The sequence below is a fragment of the Perca fluviatilis genome, chromosome 8 (assembly GCF_010015445.1).
Source record: "Perca fluviatilis chromosome 8, GENO_Pfluv_1.0, whole genome shotgun sequence".
In the NCBI taxonomy this organism is placed as follows: Eukaryota; Metazoa; Chordata; class Actinopteri; order Perciformes; family Percidae; genus Perca; species Perca fluviatilis.
Window position 1 is genome coordinate 26980334 of NC_053119.1, and position 15391 is coordinate 26995724.

The window sequence follows — 15391 nt, forward strand, 5'->3', positions numbered from 1 at the left end:
TAATTTCCCCCTTAGGGATCAATAACGTATATCTATTCTAGTATGTTCACAAATGTAGAAACATTTATTTTTATACAATTTTAGTTATATTAGTTCAAATATATATTGTACTATAAAGGTAAACTAATCTTAGAAATAGAGATACAAATATCTTATTGTGTTAATAAAAGAACAATACCGAATTATATCACATTTACAATAAAAAAAATCTATATTTATTAATATTACATTACACTCAAAACTGTATGATGACATCTTACAAAAAGTCTAAATTGTGGTTTTAATGTTAAAGATTTTGCAGTTAAGTTTAAATTGTAAAGTGAGTGAATCACTTTCATTTCTACATAAACTCCAATCACAAATAAGCTTTACATGTGGTAGCTACAGTGTTTCCGTTGGATAACCGGTAATCTGCGCATGCTCATTCATTGTCTTTGGAGATTGCTGTTTTGTGGACTGAATGGCAGCTAAGTTACTGGCAGCATGAGGACATAGCGCAGAGTTTAGTATTGACTCTCACTGAGATACCATGACCCATTTCTTTAGTCGTAAGTAGACAGTTACCGTTCGCTCAGCTAAAGCTAGCTCATCTCGTGTTTATCCGCCGGCTTTTACACACAAGTGCTCGGAGAAATGCAGAGAATAAGGTCTTTGAAAACCGGTTGGCAGCTACTGAAATCAAGCTGTGAGGGAGCAGCAAAACAAGTAAACACTTCGCCTTCGACCTCACGAAATCATAGCCATGTAAGTGGGTGCTTCTTTGCTAACTTTATTTAAACTAAGAAAACGACATGCACTTTTTGTCTTTCAACATGGTAGCTAAAAGACTAAAAGTTGTACTGGTTGTACTTATTTGTTTCCAATTTCAAAGAAAAAAAAGAAATGTAACGCAAGGAAAGAATTGAACACCACGCTGAAGCTAACGTTAATCACAGCGCGCGCGCACACACACACGGATTATTACTATGGTGTTTGGCACACCACACATTTTCAACCTCAGTTATTACTGTCTCGTTTACCCGCTTCACTCATCAATGAGTTATCTACTCCAATAAAACTGTGGTGTGTAAGTTACGTACTCTGGGAGCAAAGTCTCACGCAGTTCCCTGTACCTGTATTGACGAGATTATGACGAGTGCTCAGCCTATAGACCTTTTTCACGTGTTGACATGTCATAGTAGGAAAAGCACAGGTGTATTCAAAACCATTAATGATGGCTGCGTTCCACTTAGGAGAGGCCTTGGTGTTGTGCATGCTGACTCACTGAAATAGCTTACTGGGACACTTGATGGAATTGACCCATTGTTAAGGTTATCAATTTCAGCTGTGCTTTCAAAAGTCAAAATGTCTGCTGTGAAAAAGGTCCATTGTGTCACAAGTTAATGAACAATCCCCCCCCCCCCTGTTTATATACTGCACATGCCGCCACTCTCCGCTTCCTCCTCAGGGCTCCAGCTCTTTCGGGCTCCTCTTTGACATCGATGGGGTGCTGGTGCGGGGCAGGACGCCGATCCCTGCAGCCAAGCAGTGCTTCAGGGACCTGGTGGACAGCAATGGGAAATACAAGGTGCCTGTGGTGTTTGTCACCAATGCTGGGAACTGCATGAGGCAGGCCAAAGCTGAGCATCTGTCACATCTGCTCGAGGTGGAGGTAAACTGAACACTTAGCATCATTAAATCATTGTTAAGTGTCTTCCTGTCATGTATGTTTTTGTTGTTGTTGTTGTTTTTTTTCTCTTGACATCAATCTTTATTCTCAGGTTTCTCCAGACCAGGTGATGCTGTCCCACAGTCCTTTGCGAATGTTTACCCAGTTCCACAAAATGCGTGTGCTGGTGTCGGGACAGGGTCCTGTGGAGGAGGTCGCTCACAAGTATCCTGTCTTAAATCAGGGGCTGTGCATTTCTGCAGCCCCTCTGGATGTGGAACTTAAAAGTGTGCATGTTCTGTAACTTCTGTTTATTCAGTGCGTTTTTTGTTCATGGTCCACTTTGTTATCAGTATTTAAGCTTTGTACCCTTTGTTCCCTTTGCTGCCTGACTGTCTCAGTGAGGTCCTTTCACCGAATTCCTGCTTTAAATGTATTTGCCATTCGGGATTGGTGGGAGTTTTTTTTCTTCTTCTTTTTCCCATGTGTGGTTTGTCATTAATTTAAGTCACTGTGTGGATATTTAAAGCCTTGGATTTTGTTCTTACTTTCTTTTCTGAATAAAATCTCAGAATAACCCAGTGGTTAATGCATTCCTAATGTATTAAGAAATATAGAAAGTTATACCTTAGGAAACAAATTACAGAATGAAAAATCCCCATTGTGATTCTTTTGTAAGACAGAAGTATTTACTTCATGTGTGTTTTGCTGTAACTTTTGCTCACCTGTGTTTAACTTTAACCCACCTATCTTCAGCCTGGGCTTTCAGAATGTTGTTACTGTAGACATGCTCAGGGAAGCGTATCCTCTTCTGGATGTCGTAGATCACAACAGAAGGCCCAAAGACAGTGTAAGTAGTATAAATATTGAAGCCAGTTTATGTTCAGTTATGGATGAGTCATAACCAATTGTGTATAATGTCTCACAGATTCCCCCCACCAAAGGCTTATGGCCAATAGACGGTATGTTTCCTCACACAGTCAACATTGTAGCAATAAGTGTAACGCAATTCATAAAGAACACGGGTATGGCTGTCTTTTATGCTATTTCCGTCTTTGCCTGTTTGTCCCTACAGCTGTCATCTTATTTGGTGAACCAATCAGATGGGAGACCAACCTCCAGCTTATCCTTGATGTGCTCCTGACGAATGGGAACCCAGACAATGCCTGGAGTTCGATGCGGTACCCTCACATCCCAGTCCTGGCCTGTAACATGGACCTGCTGTGGATGGCCGAGGCGAAGAATCCCAGGTACTCTGTGTGCGTGCGTGCGTTAAAAGAATACACACATTAGAACGTATATCACACCCAGCAACATTATCAAACGTTTTGTATGTCACTTCACTACAGTGTTATTATACTTAATGTCCCTGTCTCATAGGTTTGGTCACGGTATGTTTCTGGTGAGCTTAGAGAGCCTGTACAAGAAGGTCACTGGCTACGAGCTGAAGTACGAGGCTCTGATCGGTAAACCTAGTGTGGTGACTTATAACTACGCTGAGCTGCTGATTAGACAGCAGGCCGAGAGACTTGGCTGGACCACACCTGTGAAGAGGCTGTACGCTATAGGGTGAGTGACTCAGTCGTCTCTTGACTTTAGACCCACCTTTGTCACTCAAGAGTTGTCCTGTTTGTCCTTTTGTTGAACACAAAAACTTTGATTTGAAGTAAAAGCCCCTTTTAATGCGTTGTCACTAGGGCTGGGCGATATGGAGAAAATATCACGATAGTTTTGACCAAATGCCTCAATATTGATACCGCAACGATATTTAAGTGTTGACTATTGGTGCTTTAACAAAATATTTACACAATGAGATTTGTGATAAATAATCATCAGTAATGTGGATATAATGACTAAGTGGGTAAAGGCAAATAATAGAACAGTTACAACAGTCTGGTAAGTTCAGAAAAGGACATCACTTTACTGTAACGCAGCCTTTAAAACCAGGAAAAGACACCACTTATGCCATATTACGATATTGCGATATCCAAAATGTAAGACGATATCTAGTCTCATATCACGATATCGATATAATATCGATATACTGCCCAGCTCTAGTTGTCACTTCATCTCTTTTTATAGTGATAACCCCATGGCCGACGTATACGGCGCCAACCTCTACAACCACTACCTTCAGGCTTCTCGCCGCACCAAGGCCCAGATGCAGGCCAAGAGTCGCGGAGGAGGTGTAGATCCCTTGGCAGAAGCTGCTGATGCACCAAAAATGACATCAGCCGAACTAGGCGGAGCGTCAGCTGAGTACGGGGCAGAGGAGGACCTCCCCGAGGGCTGCAGCTCCATCCTGGTGTGCACAGGGGTGTACAGCAGAGACCGGCAGGAGCTGCCCTCGGACCCGGCGCACACTGTCACGGAGCAGCACATCTTCCACGGTCACAGGGACTTCCGCTTTGACCCCAGCCTCACGCAGCCGTCCTTCGTGGTGGAGGATGTGAAGGAGGCGGTGGAGCTGGTGTTTCAGCAGGAAGGCTGGCCTCTAGAGTAGGACGGTAAGTGGCCCTCAAACTCTGGCTTCATCTCCCAGCCGTCCGTTAAACAGCTCTAGCGACCCTTAACTGGTAGTAGCGGAAGATTTATGAGCTTCATTTTTTTAATCCATGCCCCTGATGTAGCCGTTTCAGGGGCTTCTTCTTAGAGATTTTGAATAAAGTGCCATAGAATCAGCTGCAAAAAACCCAATATGCAGTTTTAACACTAATTATAAGTAGGATTAGGCATCGAGAACCGATTCCTACTTGGAATCGTTTCAAAAGTTACGATTCCAGCAGAATCGTTTCCTTATCGGAATTGTTTAGAGGATTTGGTTTCAAATCCAATCATTTTCATATGCGCAAGTTTCGGTTTCCGAAGCGGCCAGGCGCTTGTTGTGTCGCAGCCTTGGAGCACGGTAAGCAGCGCTCTAGTCTGGCTTTATTTTACACTTAAAAAGCCCTGTAAAACGGCAAACCCCCATTGAATCCAAATAAAACTTTCCTCTTATTTGTGAAAATAGGCATGTGACCCATTTCAACTCCACCCCTCAAAGAATCGATAAGAACCGCAATCGAAAGGAGGAATCGGAATTGGAATCAGAATTGTTAATATCCAAACGATGCCCAACCCTAATTATAGGGAGCCAAGTTCATTAAGTGGGACGTGTGTCCTTTCTTGCCTTTGTACGACACAATCTATATCTGCTTTTCTCTTTTTTTAACGCACATCGATTGTTAAGAAGTCTGGGTGTTGAGTTACATGCATTTTTACTACACTCAGACTTTTATTGAGTATCTGTAAGTTCATGGATGAGAGACAATGTTCAAACATAGTTAACACCTTAAATGGAAAAATGTTCAGATTGATCCAGAAAGAGCTGTATAAAGACCCATGTGCTGGCTCATCTGTAACATGACATCTTGTCCAGATAAAGATGGATTTTATTCTTTGCACAACCGGCTACATAACTGGCTCATCTTGCCTTTCCAAAATATGCACCCCCCCCCACCCCACCCCACCAGGTCCTAACTAGACCATATCTGTTGTTTGTTTTTACTGCTGTCATATTTCAGATTGTTTTTTTTTTGTTTGTTTTTTAAATAGGGTGAATGCATAACCACTAATGTTGATGAGATTATGTTGCCAGGTTTCATTAGTACCTTAACAGTTTTGATTTTAGCCTCAATTATGAGTACGGTCATTTTATTTAAGTATTATTTTGTGGAAAAAGTACCACTGTTTCATCATAAATTTAAAAAAGTGCTATTCTTTTGTCAAATTGTTAAAGCAATAAAAAATTTTTTATGGATGGTTAATTTAAATGTCTGTAATAGAAGACTTTTGTGGGAGAAAATGCGTACCTACAGTTGCAGCACCACTGAACATGTCACAAGGTGCTGGTTTGTTATATTTGTAAATGACAGGTGGAATAAAGTATGATTTGCAAGTGACTTAATTGGTAGGTTAAAACTGTGGAACTCCGGTTAATGTACAGTACTAAAAAATAGTCATACTGAATGAAAGAAAAATGAAAAAGGATGAAAAACATAAAAAGTTGCTTGTCAAGTGACAACATTCTGTATACTGTAGTACAATCTTAGCACAGAGTCCTGCAGCATTGGTGTGGTTTGTAATTCTGGAGTCTCATTCAGCAAAGGTTCTGCTCAGTAGAATAATACAAAATATGTTTGATAAGCAACCACCATTTAAAACCTGTGTTACTGATTCTACAAACTTTATAAATATTAAAAGTCAAAATATGTACAAAACTTTCACACATACACACAACACAACACATATACAGTATGTAGTTTCTCCTAAACTGTGAACACTATTTTTACCAAACGAGTCTAAAACAACACATCCCTGCTCAGCACCCACACTTTTTATCTGAAGACACGGTGCCATAAACCGGGTGGGTGCTGTTACTCAAAATTAATTGGGGCGATTCTTGGGAGATCTCCTCGATGGTGGTCATGCCGTTGCGTGCCAGCAGCTCCCGAGCCATGAGGATGAAGGCCGCCTCCACGTTCTGGGCCTCCTTGGCCGAGGTTTCCAGAGCAGCCAGAACACCGTGGTTTTCTGCCAGAGTGCACGCGTCCTCGAACAACACCTGTCGCTGAGCTTGGAGGTCTGACTTATTACCTGCAAGGATAAACCGAGCAGTGCAAAATATATATATATATATTATTAATCTCTATCATCATAATCGGACACTTTCTCAATGAATTGTTTTGTCTATAAACTTGACAAACAAATACAATTGTTAAACATTATTATTATATTTACCACAATTTAACAGGTCCCAGTGTGTCGTCTTGATATTGCTTGTTTTTTTTCCGACCAACAGTACAAAGTCTAGGAATATTTTCGGGGGGTTTACTGGCAAACATAAAAACAACTTCTTTTCACTTTAATTACCAATGAGGATCAGCACCACGCTGGCCGCTCCAAACTGCTCCACCTCCCTGATCCAGTGAGGGACCGATTCAAATGTGCTGCGCCGTGTGATGTCATAGGCCACCATGGCACCGTGGGCGCTGCGGTAGTAGCTCTGAGTTATGGTGCGGAAACGCTCCTGACCTGCCGTGTCCCACACCTGCATCTGCAATAACAAAACCGAAATGACTTAAAGGAGAAATCCGGCGCAAAATGAACCTAGGGGTTAATAACACGTATGTACTGAGAGTCGACCGTTCTCTGGGATACGTTTTCATGCTAATCAAATGTGACCAGTTTTAGCGTAAACCGCTAATTAGCTTATAAAGCTAGTCGTAAAGTAAAAAGAAATCCCTATTTCTATACCACTAACAAGGCTCAAAATAGCACCACACTTCCACGGTAGCATAATGAGGGTCCCTATACATGTAAACCGAAGGATTGACAACTTTGTAAGTGTACAGATAGTTTATTAAAGGTCCCAATGACATGGAGCTCTTTGGATGCTTTTATATAGACCTTAGTGGTCCCCTAATACTGTATCTGAAGTATTTTTCCCGAAATTCAGCCTTGGTGCAGAATTACAGCCACTAGAGCCAGTCCCACAATGAACTTTCCTTAGGAGGTGCCATTTCTGTGTCTGTAGCTATTGAGGAGGAGAGCGTGGGGGTGTGGCCTTGACCAACTGCCACTTTGCTCATTTGAAAGCCATGATGTCTCTCTCTCTCTTATGGGTGGGCCAAATTCTCTGGGTGGGCAAAGCAGAGAAAGGGGAGGTAACCTTGCTCCTTATGACCTCATAAGGAGCAAGATTCCAGATCGGCCCATCTGAGCTTTCATTTTCTCAAAGGCAGAGCAGGATACCCAGGGCTCGGTTTACACCTATCGCCATTTCTAGCCACTGGGGGAACTCATTAATGTTAAAAAAAAAAAACTCATAAAGTGAAATTTTCATGCCATGGGAACTTTTAAAAAGATAGTTTAGAAAGACAGTACTGTTTACGTTTACATGCGGGCGCCATCTTGGGAAAACAGTCATGACCAGACGAATGACGTGCTTGAGCTATGTTCCTGGTTACAGATTGCACGTCGTTCGGAAAAGAAATTTGAACATCGACAACTTCTCAGTCCCTCCCCCCTTTCTACTAAAGCCCAAAACGGTCTCCTTAGCCCCTGCCCCCGCAAGGGAGAAGGAATGTGTGTGCATGAGCAGTTAGATACCCCCTACCCCCCACCCCCCCTACCCCCCTCCCCCCCACGGCCCTGATTGGTGCATCTGAACAGGGAGGGGTGGATTTTTGCAAATCGCACTACAGGTTGTAGGTGGTGCCAGAGAAGCCGGATTGTTTTTTTTTAATGACCTGCTTCATATAGTTCTACTGAAACATAGGGTCAGTTTCAGCAAATATGACAGAAAGTTAGTTTTAGAAGGCTTACCTACTGCACCTTTATAATGGTTACAAAATGTGTGTTGGGTATCTTCACAAACATACTTTATAAGTTATTCAGACATGCTGTGAACTCTGAAAGTGATCGGTCCTTTTTCAAACATGATTGCGCACACGACTCCAAACTAATTAGCATAAAAAGACATCCTTGCAGATAAATTAACACACCCAGAAAGCTAACACTGATGATGTCATTTGAAGAAAGTAGTCAGCCACTCCTCTTTCTCTAGAGGAAAACTTCAACAAGCAAAGGGAGTATTTGCTTTAAGAGTAAGTACACAGACACATCTCACATATTTTTGTTCAGATATTTTAAAAAATATACCCATGATCAAATGAAATGAACCCTAATGTATGTATTGCATTAGAAGCTGTGATATAGGAATGTGTCTTATAAAAAAAGTAAACTTCTAAATAAATAAAAAGACATTGAAAAAAAGAGCTGAGTGCATGTCACCTACCTTCACCTTTTTGCCATCGATGTCCAGGGTGCGAACCGTAAAGTCGACCCCGATGGTGTTTTGCTGCTTCTCGATGAATATGCCAGACTTGAAGCTCTGGACCACACAGGTCTTCCCCACATCCGAGTCGCCAACCAGGATGATTTTGAAAAGAAAGTCGAAAGAGTCCTCAATCTCCGGCCCTGCAGACTGCATGGTGAAGGGAGGAATGTACAGTATACACACAAAAAAAACAAAAACGGAGGCCAAAATACTTGATCCAAGACCTCTTTGCCTCAATGCAACAGAACGTGTTCTTTCCAAGTTGTGTCAATAGAAACTAAGGCTATTTACAGAAACAACAGTCACATCCATGTCAGATAAAGAGGCAAATCAGGTTTATAACAGCTGGAGTGCAACAGTTCATGTGGCTCCAGCCGAATATGTGTGATCCGTAGGTAAAGTTATCCCAGTCACAGATTAAAAATGAGGAATAATCTCACTTGTAAATCCAGTTTTTATTCCAACAGCCTGATTAACTCTGTCATATTTAACCTTATTCCCAAACTCTACTCAGGAAAACAACAAAATGAACTTGATTATCCCATAGCAGAGGATTCAAATTCCCTTTTTCCCTTGAAGTAAAAGTCAGCATCCAAAGTTGTGTTTCTTCATCCTATGCTTGTTTCCATGTCTACGCTACGCTATCGGACCCATTCTTGAAGTCTTAAACACAAGTTTAGTCTTCACTGCTGCCCTTTAGACTGTCACTCTCTCTGCCCTCTACACCTCTCCCTCCCATTCGGCATTATAGACACGCCTCCTACCTGACCTGGTAGGTGTGATTTCCAACTGCCAGCCCACCTGCACCACTGCATCTTGGGATATGGGTTTTCTATTCAGACTCTGTAATAGGTCACAATACCTAGAATAGGCAGAAATAAAAACTCAATGACCTGAAACATTGGTCATTATCAAAAGTACTGGCTCAGGCATGAATATTGTAGATGTGATAAGGTTAGATAGATTTAAACATATTGAGCTCTAGGTGGTTTTATAACGAACTGGTTATGACTTACCATTTTAGTTGGAACAGTTTAGTTAGAAGTACACAGATAGCCAAAGTGCTGGAGGCTGACTTTGAACAGAACTGTATATCTTTATGGGTTTCTTACAAAAAGTGTCTCTTGCAAGTGTGCAACCAACCCTGAGCAAACAGCTTAAACCGCTCCTGCAATTTACCTTCTCCTGACAGAATGTAAACACTTGACATTTGTCTTAAAAGCTGTCCTTTGAACCCCAGTGTTTTTTTTTGTACTTTTAAAAATGCCCAACAATATGAGCCCCCTCGCTGACTACTGTCAAATAACACATTCCACAGCACTCAACAACAGAAAGGGGTTACAGTAAGCGTAGCATAAGCACAAACAATACACACTGACAGGATGTAGTTCAAGACAGGATAATCTAACATCAATTGTAATTGAAATTTTTTTTTTACCTCAGGCTGCATACATTGATATCACAGGGAGATGTTAACACAGAATGAGCACACTGCTCTGAATCTGAATCAGTCTCTCTCGCTCTCTCTCTCTCTCCACCCCCTCACTTGTTCTGTCGTCATCTCAGCCCACAGAAGAACAAGGCACAGCTGGACACAGAACAATGTGTGAGTGTGAGGGGCACTTGACCAAGCTGGGTCTATCTTTGGCTGTGACCACCAGCCACCTTCTGTTGTGTGGTTGATGCCTTATTAAATGCAATGTAATGTGGTTTTGTGGACCATTTAGTGATGGCACAAATAAGACACGGACAACAGTGGAAAAGAACTTTGATGATGCCTCTTTTATCTAATAAGCAAATTTACAGGATAAAACGATTTTCATAAAACGAAATAAACGCAAGGCTCTTAAATGTCTATAAAAATTATAAACATCTTTGTAAAATCATGTAAAAATCCCACACATTCAGACATCCTTAGGTACAAACTAATTTGAGCTACTGCATTATTACTAAATCACTCCAGTGTACTACATATAACAAACCAAAATGTAGATAGAGAATTAGAACAGAAATGATTCTGTGGTTTGGCAGAGTGTCAGTTTAGGAGCTGTGGTGGAGTGGATGAGCGGTGATGAAATCATATTTGAGCCGTAACTAAGCTACCATATCAGTCATAGATGTCGGCCTGCTTTGTCATCTCTTCTGCAGCAACTGTGCTGTCCTCGCAGAGTTTCTCAGTCTAAAAGCGGTGCTGGGGCTTTGTTGACATTTCCGTTGTTGGTTTGTTGAAATGTTCGTTGTTTTCTTGACAGGTGTCTTATTCAGTGAGGTTTCTGGAGGAGGGACATGAATAGGCTTCCAGGGGATTGGATTGCAGAAGCTGGGTGATGGGTAGGATTTGTCATAGGGACCTGGAAGAAATCAAAGCGATGTGATACTGGTACATCTAACAAATATCAACTAGGCAATTTAAACTAATGAGCTACATCACATTTGACGAAGTTAGAAACCAACATAAAAACAGTTATATTGCTACTATTATAGCTTTTATCAATAATAAAAATCTCGTGTCAGTCAGTCCAAAATCGCAGACTGATCTCATAAAGTGGCGTATGTATGACACGCCAATTATCTTATCAAGTTATCAAGACGCATAATCGCTTTTTAGCGTATTTATCAACGCTGTTCGGCCATCATTGACCTGCATTACGTGTACATTTTCGCCGTAGCGAGTAGTATGAAGGGACGTTAAGTCAGCGGATGGGTAAAACACAGGACTTTCACCCAGGAGAGGTGGGGTCGCATCCCGCGTGTGGTGTTTTTCAGCAGTCAATTTGTTTTGTTTTTTTAAGCCTTCCCCAATGTTTCTTTCCTAAACCCAACCGTTTATTTTTTTCCTAGCGTGTGACGTAGGTCACTGTCGTATTTTTGTGTTACTAAAGCCTTTCCCAATGTTCTTTTCCTAAACCCAACCTTTTTTTATACACGCGTGACGTGGTGACGCCACGTGGTGTGTATGTTTACATCCACTGTATACAGCGTAGACATACACGTGGATAGCTCAAAATGTGTACAGATATCACGCCATTTGGCTTTGGGAAAGTGGCGTGTATGTTTACGCAAAGCCATGATGCCATGTTGAAAATCGATAAAGCCTGGTTAACAGTTCCAATATGAGTGAATGATCTTACTTGTTGGGTAGCAAGGTGATTTTGGACTCGCTCTGCTTTTTTCATTGGCTTTTGCCAGCCACTCTTTAAACTTCTCCTCTGCCCTCTTGTGGCGCTCTTTCTCCTGCTCCTCCTTCAGGACAGCTTTCTCCTGTCAAGAAAAAAAAAACACATGTATCACGGTACAGATCCACTTTTGCGACACGACTGTCGCGATGTCATATAGCTATGGTTGATGCTCCACGCCCCTAACCAGCAGCTGATTGAACGAACGCGTGACGTGGGTGTGTCTACTCGAGAATTTCAACAGAGTGTCATGGCGGCTCGTTGAGAATACGATCTCGTATTTTACAAAAATAGTTCACCCGTGTTTTCGAAAACATTTTAAAGCGAAATTAGGCCGTTGCAGTTGCTGAATATGTCTTCATTTCAGATCAACAAAGGTCAGTTTGAAAGATTTTCGTCTACTTCTACTGGATAGTTGCGTCGCGTTCAACGCGATTCATTTGCATAAAGCTGGGCATCGGCGAGCTTTTTGACGCACAGCATTTTTTCAAATGTAGCGCCGCCTTCCCGGAATGCTTTGCAGGAGCGTTGAAGTCGCTTGACGTCATCCATAGGAATAGAGCGGGGCGCGACGCGACAGAAGCGTCGTACGGACAAGTGGATCTGCACCGTCAGAATCTGTCCGTTTCTGCTCGTCATTAATAAGATAACATTTCACTTAAACATCTTTTCATTAAAAGCAGAATAACTTATAAAAAATAGATCCACACTACCTTTTCCTTCTTTTCCATTTCTATTTTTTCTTGATTCTTCTTTTGCAGCCAGTCTTTATACTTTTGTTGAGCTTTCAGTTCAATCTCGGTCTGTTTCTCCCGCTGTCGCTGTATCTCCTCCTCCTCTTTGCTCAGTTTTACAAGTTGCTCGTGCTTCTCCTTGGATTGCAAGAAGAAAACCAAATAACCGACATGTCAGCATTGGATAGCGGATAGCGGTAATTAAACAAAAGTCTGAAAAAATAACAGCCAGCCAATCTGGTGCTTTGTGTGGTTTTACTTGATTTAAAGAAGCAGTCGCCTACCTGTTGTTTTTTAATCCTGAGCCATTCTTGGATCTTTTCTTCCATGATAATCTTTTTCTGTTCCCGCTCCCTTTCTTGTTGTTCTTTTTTTTCCTTCCGTAACCGCTCCTAATTCAAGGGGTATAAAATGTTTTTTTCAGACCAGATGCAATAAGAAAGTATGTTTGGGTTAGAATGATTTGAAAATATGGGGGGACTATGAATAGACTTATAGAAACATGCAAAAGGGGATGTTAGGAAAGTAACCACTGCTTTAGTTATGCAGTGATATAAATTATGATTAACTGTGGCTTGCCTCCTCTGCTTGTTTTTCCAATTTGAAACGGTCTTCCTTGGCTTTGTTCACCAGCCACATTTCCCATGCACTGAGAGTAGGTGAGCCTGCAGGCTCCCTAGCTGCATGCAACATCTGCACTGACGGTGTTCTTGGTAGCTCACATCTATAACAAAAACAGATGTACAATTATACATATTCTACTGTATGCTTACATTTTGTCTGAATGAACCACGTGTCTGTGGTCTTTGACTCAGTTCAGAATATATATACAGTACAGGCTAAAAGTTTGGACACACCTTCTCATTCAATGGGTTTCTTTATTTTCATGACTATTTACATTGTAGATTCTCACTGAAGGCATCAAAACTATGAATGAACACATATGGAATTATCTACTAAACAAAAAAGTGTGAAATAACTGAAAACATGGCTTATATTTTAGATTCCTCAAAGTAGCCACCCTTTGCTTTTTTTGATAACTCCGCAAACCCTTGGTGTTCTCTCAATGAGCTTCATGAGGTAGTCACCTGAAATGGTTTTCACTTCACAGGTGTGCTTTGTCAGGGTTAATTAGTGTTTTCAGTGTTTCATGTTTTCAGTTATTTCACACTTTTTTGTTAAGTACATAATTCCATATGTGTTCATTCATAGTTTTGATGCCTTAAGTGAGAATCTACAATGTAAATAGTCATGAAAATAAAAAGAAAACGCATTGAATGAGAAGGTGTGTCCAAACTTTTGGCCTGTACTATATATATATATATATATATTCATATATATATTCCTTCAGCAGTACCTGACTGGTGAAACACTGAGGCTGGAGTTGTCTCTCTGCCTGGGTGAAGTCTGCTGGGCTGGGCTGGGCTCCAGGTCTTCATCGCTGTCAAAACTGTCATGATAGATGGGAGAAAGCAGAGAAAACGTGTCTTCGTCGTCGGATAAGATGCCGTCGTCCAAGCCCTTGGATGTGTGCAAGTCCTTTCCCTGGCTTGTTTTGACAGGGGTCGAGCTAAAGCCCTGGGACGCAGAGGCAGGACAGTTGGGCATCCTTCCTCCAGACATTGCTAGCGGATGTCTACTTCGAAAAACACAAGAATGTTTCCCCTCGGTTATCTGTTATGAGTTGTTGTTTTTTTTGTCTATTAACTAATGTCAAACAAACCTATGCAGCTTTTCAGTAACACACAAAACACACAACTAACTAACTAGCTGGTGCTCATGTCAAAAGCTCGTTTAACGGTCAGTAAAGTGGGGCTAACGTTAGCACTCAGAGGAAACTTAAAAGCTAGCGTTGGTTAGCTAGCTAGCTAGCTAACGTTAGCTAACTTAGCTTGCATATTATTTAGCTATGTGCAACGAACGCTTAATGCAAGCTAAGTATTATGCTTGCTAACTCCACAGTGTAGCTATGTGTGCATGGCTATCTCTGAAAGAAATGTGAAGATTTCGTAGCCTACCTTTGTACGTAAATGTGAAGAAAAGTCTCGCTGTTGTGCTCGTTCTTGTTTTACCAACGCTGGAACTGATTTGCAAACAACTTTTTTTTCCCATGATACACCACGCCCCCCCACGCTCAACTGAACGCCGCTTCTGTAACCATGGTGACGCTTGACGCTTACATGCAACTTGTTTGTTTGTCTCTTCAACATGTAACTAGGCTAATTTATTTTTCACATTGTCAGTTAAGTTATAACTGAGTGTTTTTGAATCATGTGTGTATTAGAATACCGTTATAGATGTAACCTTTATTCTAAATAAATTATGACAATGTAAAAAAGGGGAAAATATAAAAGGGCCAATAAGTGCATTTTTATACTCTATTATCCCACAATTCCACATCTAGGCTATTATACTGTAAAGACCATACTCTTGCAATATAACTCATTTCTGTATTTACTATTAATAGTACTCTACTAGTATTTTGATTTGGATTGTATTTGGTAGGCCTACTTTGATATTGTTATGTTTTAGCTATAACATTAGTACTATCTGAATGACTTGGCGCCTGATTGGTGATGCAGCCGCACTATTGTTGTAAATTACAATAAAGCTCTCTTGAATATTGAATCTCTTATTTTCAACTTGGTTACAATTACCTCCAATTAGGACTGCTTTTATTGAATTTCCACTGAAATACAGGCTACACATTTTAAATGTTCATATTAGAACAGTCTTGTTTTAATGAATAAGCAAAGTCACTAATTCCTCTTGTTTATAGCCTACTAGCTTGTAAGATGCTAAATAAAAGGTAGCCTCTTCATGAAAGAAAGGAAGAAGGGAATTCAGAAGATAATCCAGCTTTACTTACCAAATGATTGCAGGTGTTAAAAAAATACCTATGCAGATTCTTTAAACTGATTTATTTAATCGTATTTCATGATGGATAGATATT

General features: G+C 41.0%; 3 protein-coding genes across 5 annotated transcripts; 1 reads left to right on the forward strand and 2 right to left on the reverse strand.

Annotated features, from left to right (window-relative positions):
• The first annotated feature begins 409 nt into the window (after positions 1 to 409).
• hdhd5 (haloacid dehalogenase like hydrolase domain containing 5) lies at positions 410 to 5589 on the forward strand. Its single transcript, XM_039807830.1, has 8 exons — positions 410 to 744; positions 1448 to 1651; positions 1761 to 1873; positions 2405 to 2498; positions 2577 to 2610; positions 2724 to 2898; positions 3029 to 3217; positions 3731 to 5589. Exons 1-8 carry the CDS (start codon positions 634 to 636, stop codon positions 4149 to 4151), a joined length of 1341 nt encoding a protein of 446 aa, XP_039663764.1. The 5' UTR covers positions 410 to 633; the 3' UTR covers positions 4152 to 5589.
• A 267-nt stretch (positions 5590 to 5856) lies between these two features.
• LOC120563586 (ras-related protein Rab-19) lies at positions 5857 to 10080 on the reverse strand. 2 transcript variants are annotated; one of them, XM_039807834.1, is made up of 5 exons: positions 9967 to 10080; positions 9293 to 9390; positions 8493 to 8675; positions 6560 to 6743; positions 5857 to 6283 (listed from the first exon to the last, which is right to left on the reverse strand). In XM_039807834.1, exons 2-5 carry the CDS (start codon positions 9341 to 9343, stop codon positions 6009 to 6011), a joined length of 693 nt encoding a protein of 230 aa, XP_039663768.1. In that variant the 5' UTR covers positions 9344 to 9390; positions 9967 to 10080; the 3' UTR covers positions 5857 to 6008. The 2 variants fall into 2 exon arrangements, with proteins under 2 accessions (XP_039663768.1, XP_039663767.1); XM_039807833.1 differs by having other exon boundaries at positions 8487 to 8675; positions 9967 to 10079.
• Positions 10081 to 10288: 208 nt separating this feature from the next.
• Positions 10289 to 14566, reverse strand: ccdc34 (coiled-coil domain containing 34). Of its 2 annotated transcripts, none has more exons than XM_039807831.1 (7): positions 14457 to 14566; positions 13796 to 14074; positions 13018 to 13162; positions 12723 to 12830; positions 12418 to 12576; positions 11660 to 11789; positions 10289 to 10879 (listed from the first exon to the last, which is right to left on the reverse strand). In XM_039807831.1, exons 2-7 carry the CDS (start codon positions 14059 to 14061, stop codon positions 10662 to 10664), a joined length of 1026 nt encoding a protein of 341 aa, XP_039663765.1. In that variant the 5' UTR covers positions 14062 to 14074; positions 14457 to 14566; the 3' UTR covers positions 10289 to 10661. The 2 variants fall into 2 exon arrangements, with proteins under 2 accessions (XP_039663765.1, XP_039663766.1); XM_039807832.1 differs by having other exon boundaries at positions 13796 to 14077; positions 14457 to 14544.
• Positions 14567 to 15391: the final 825 nt, after the last annotated feature.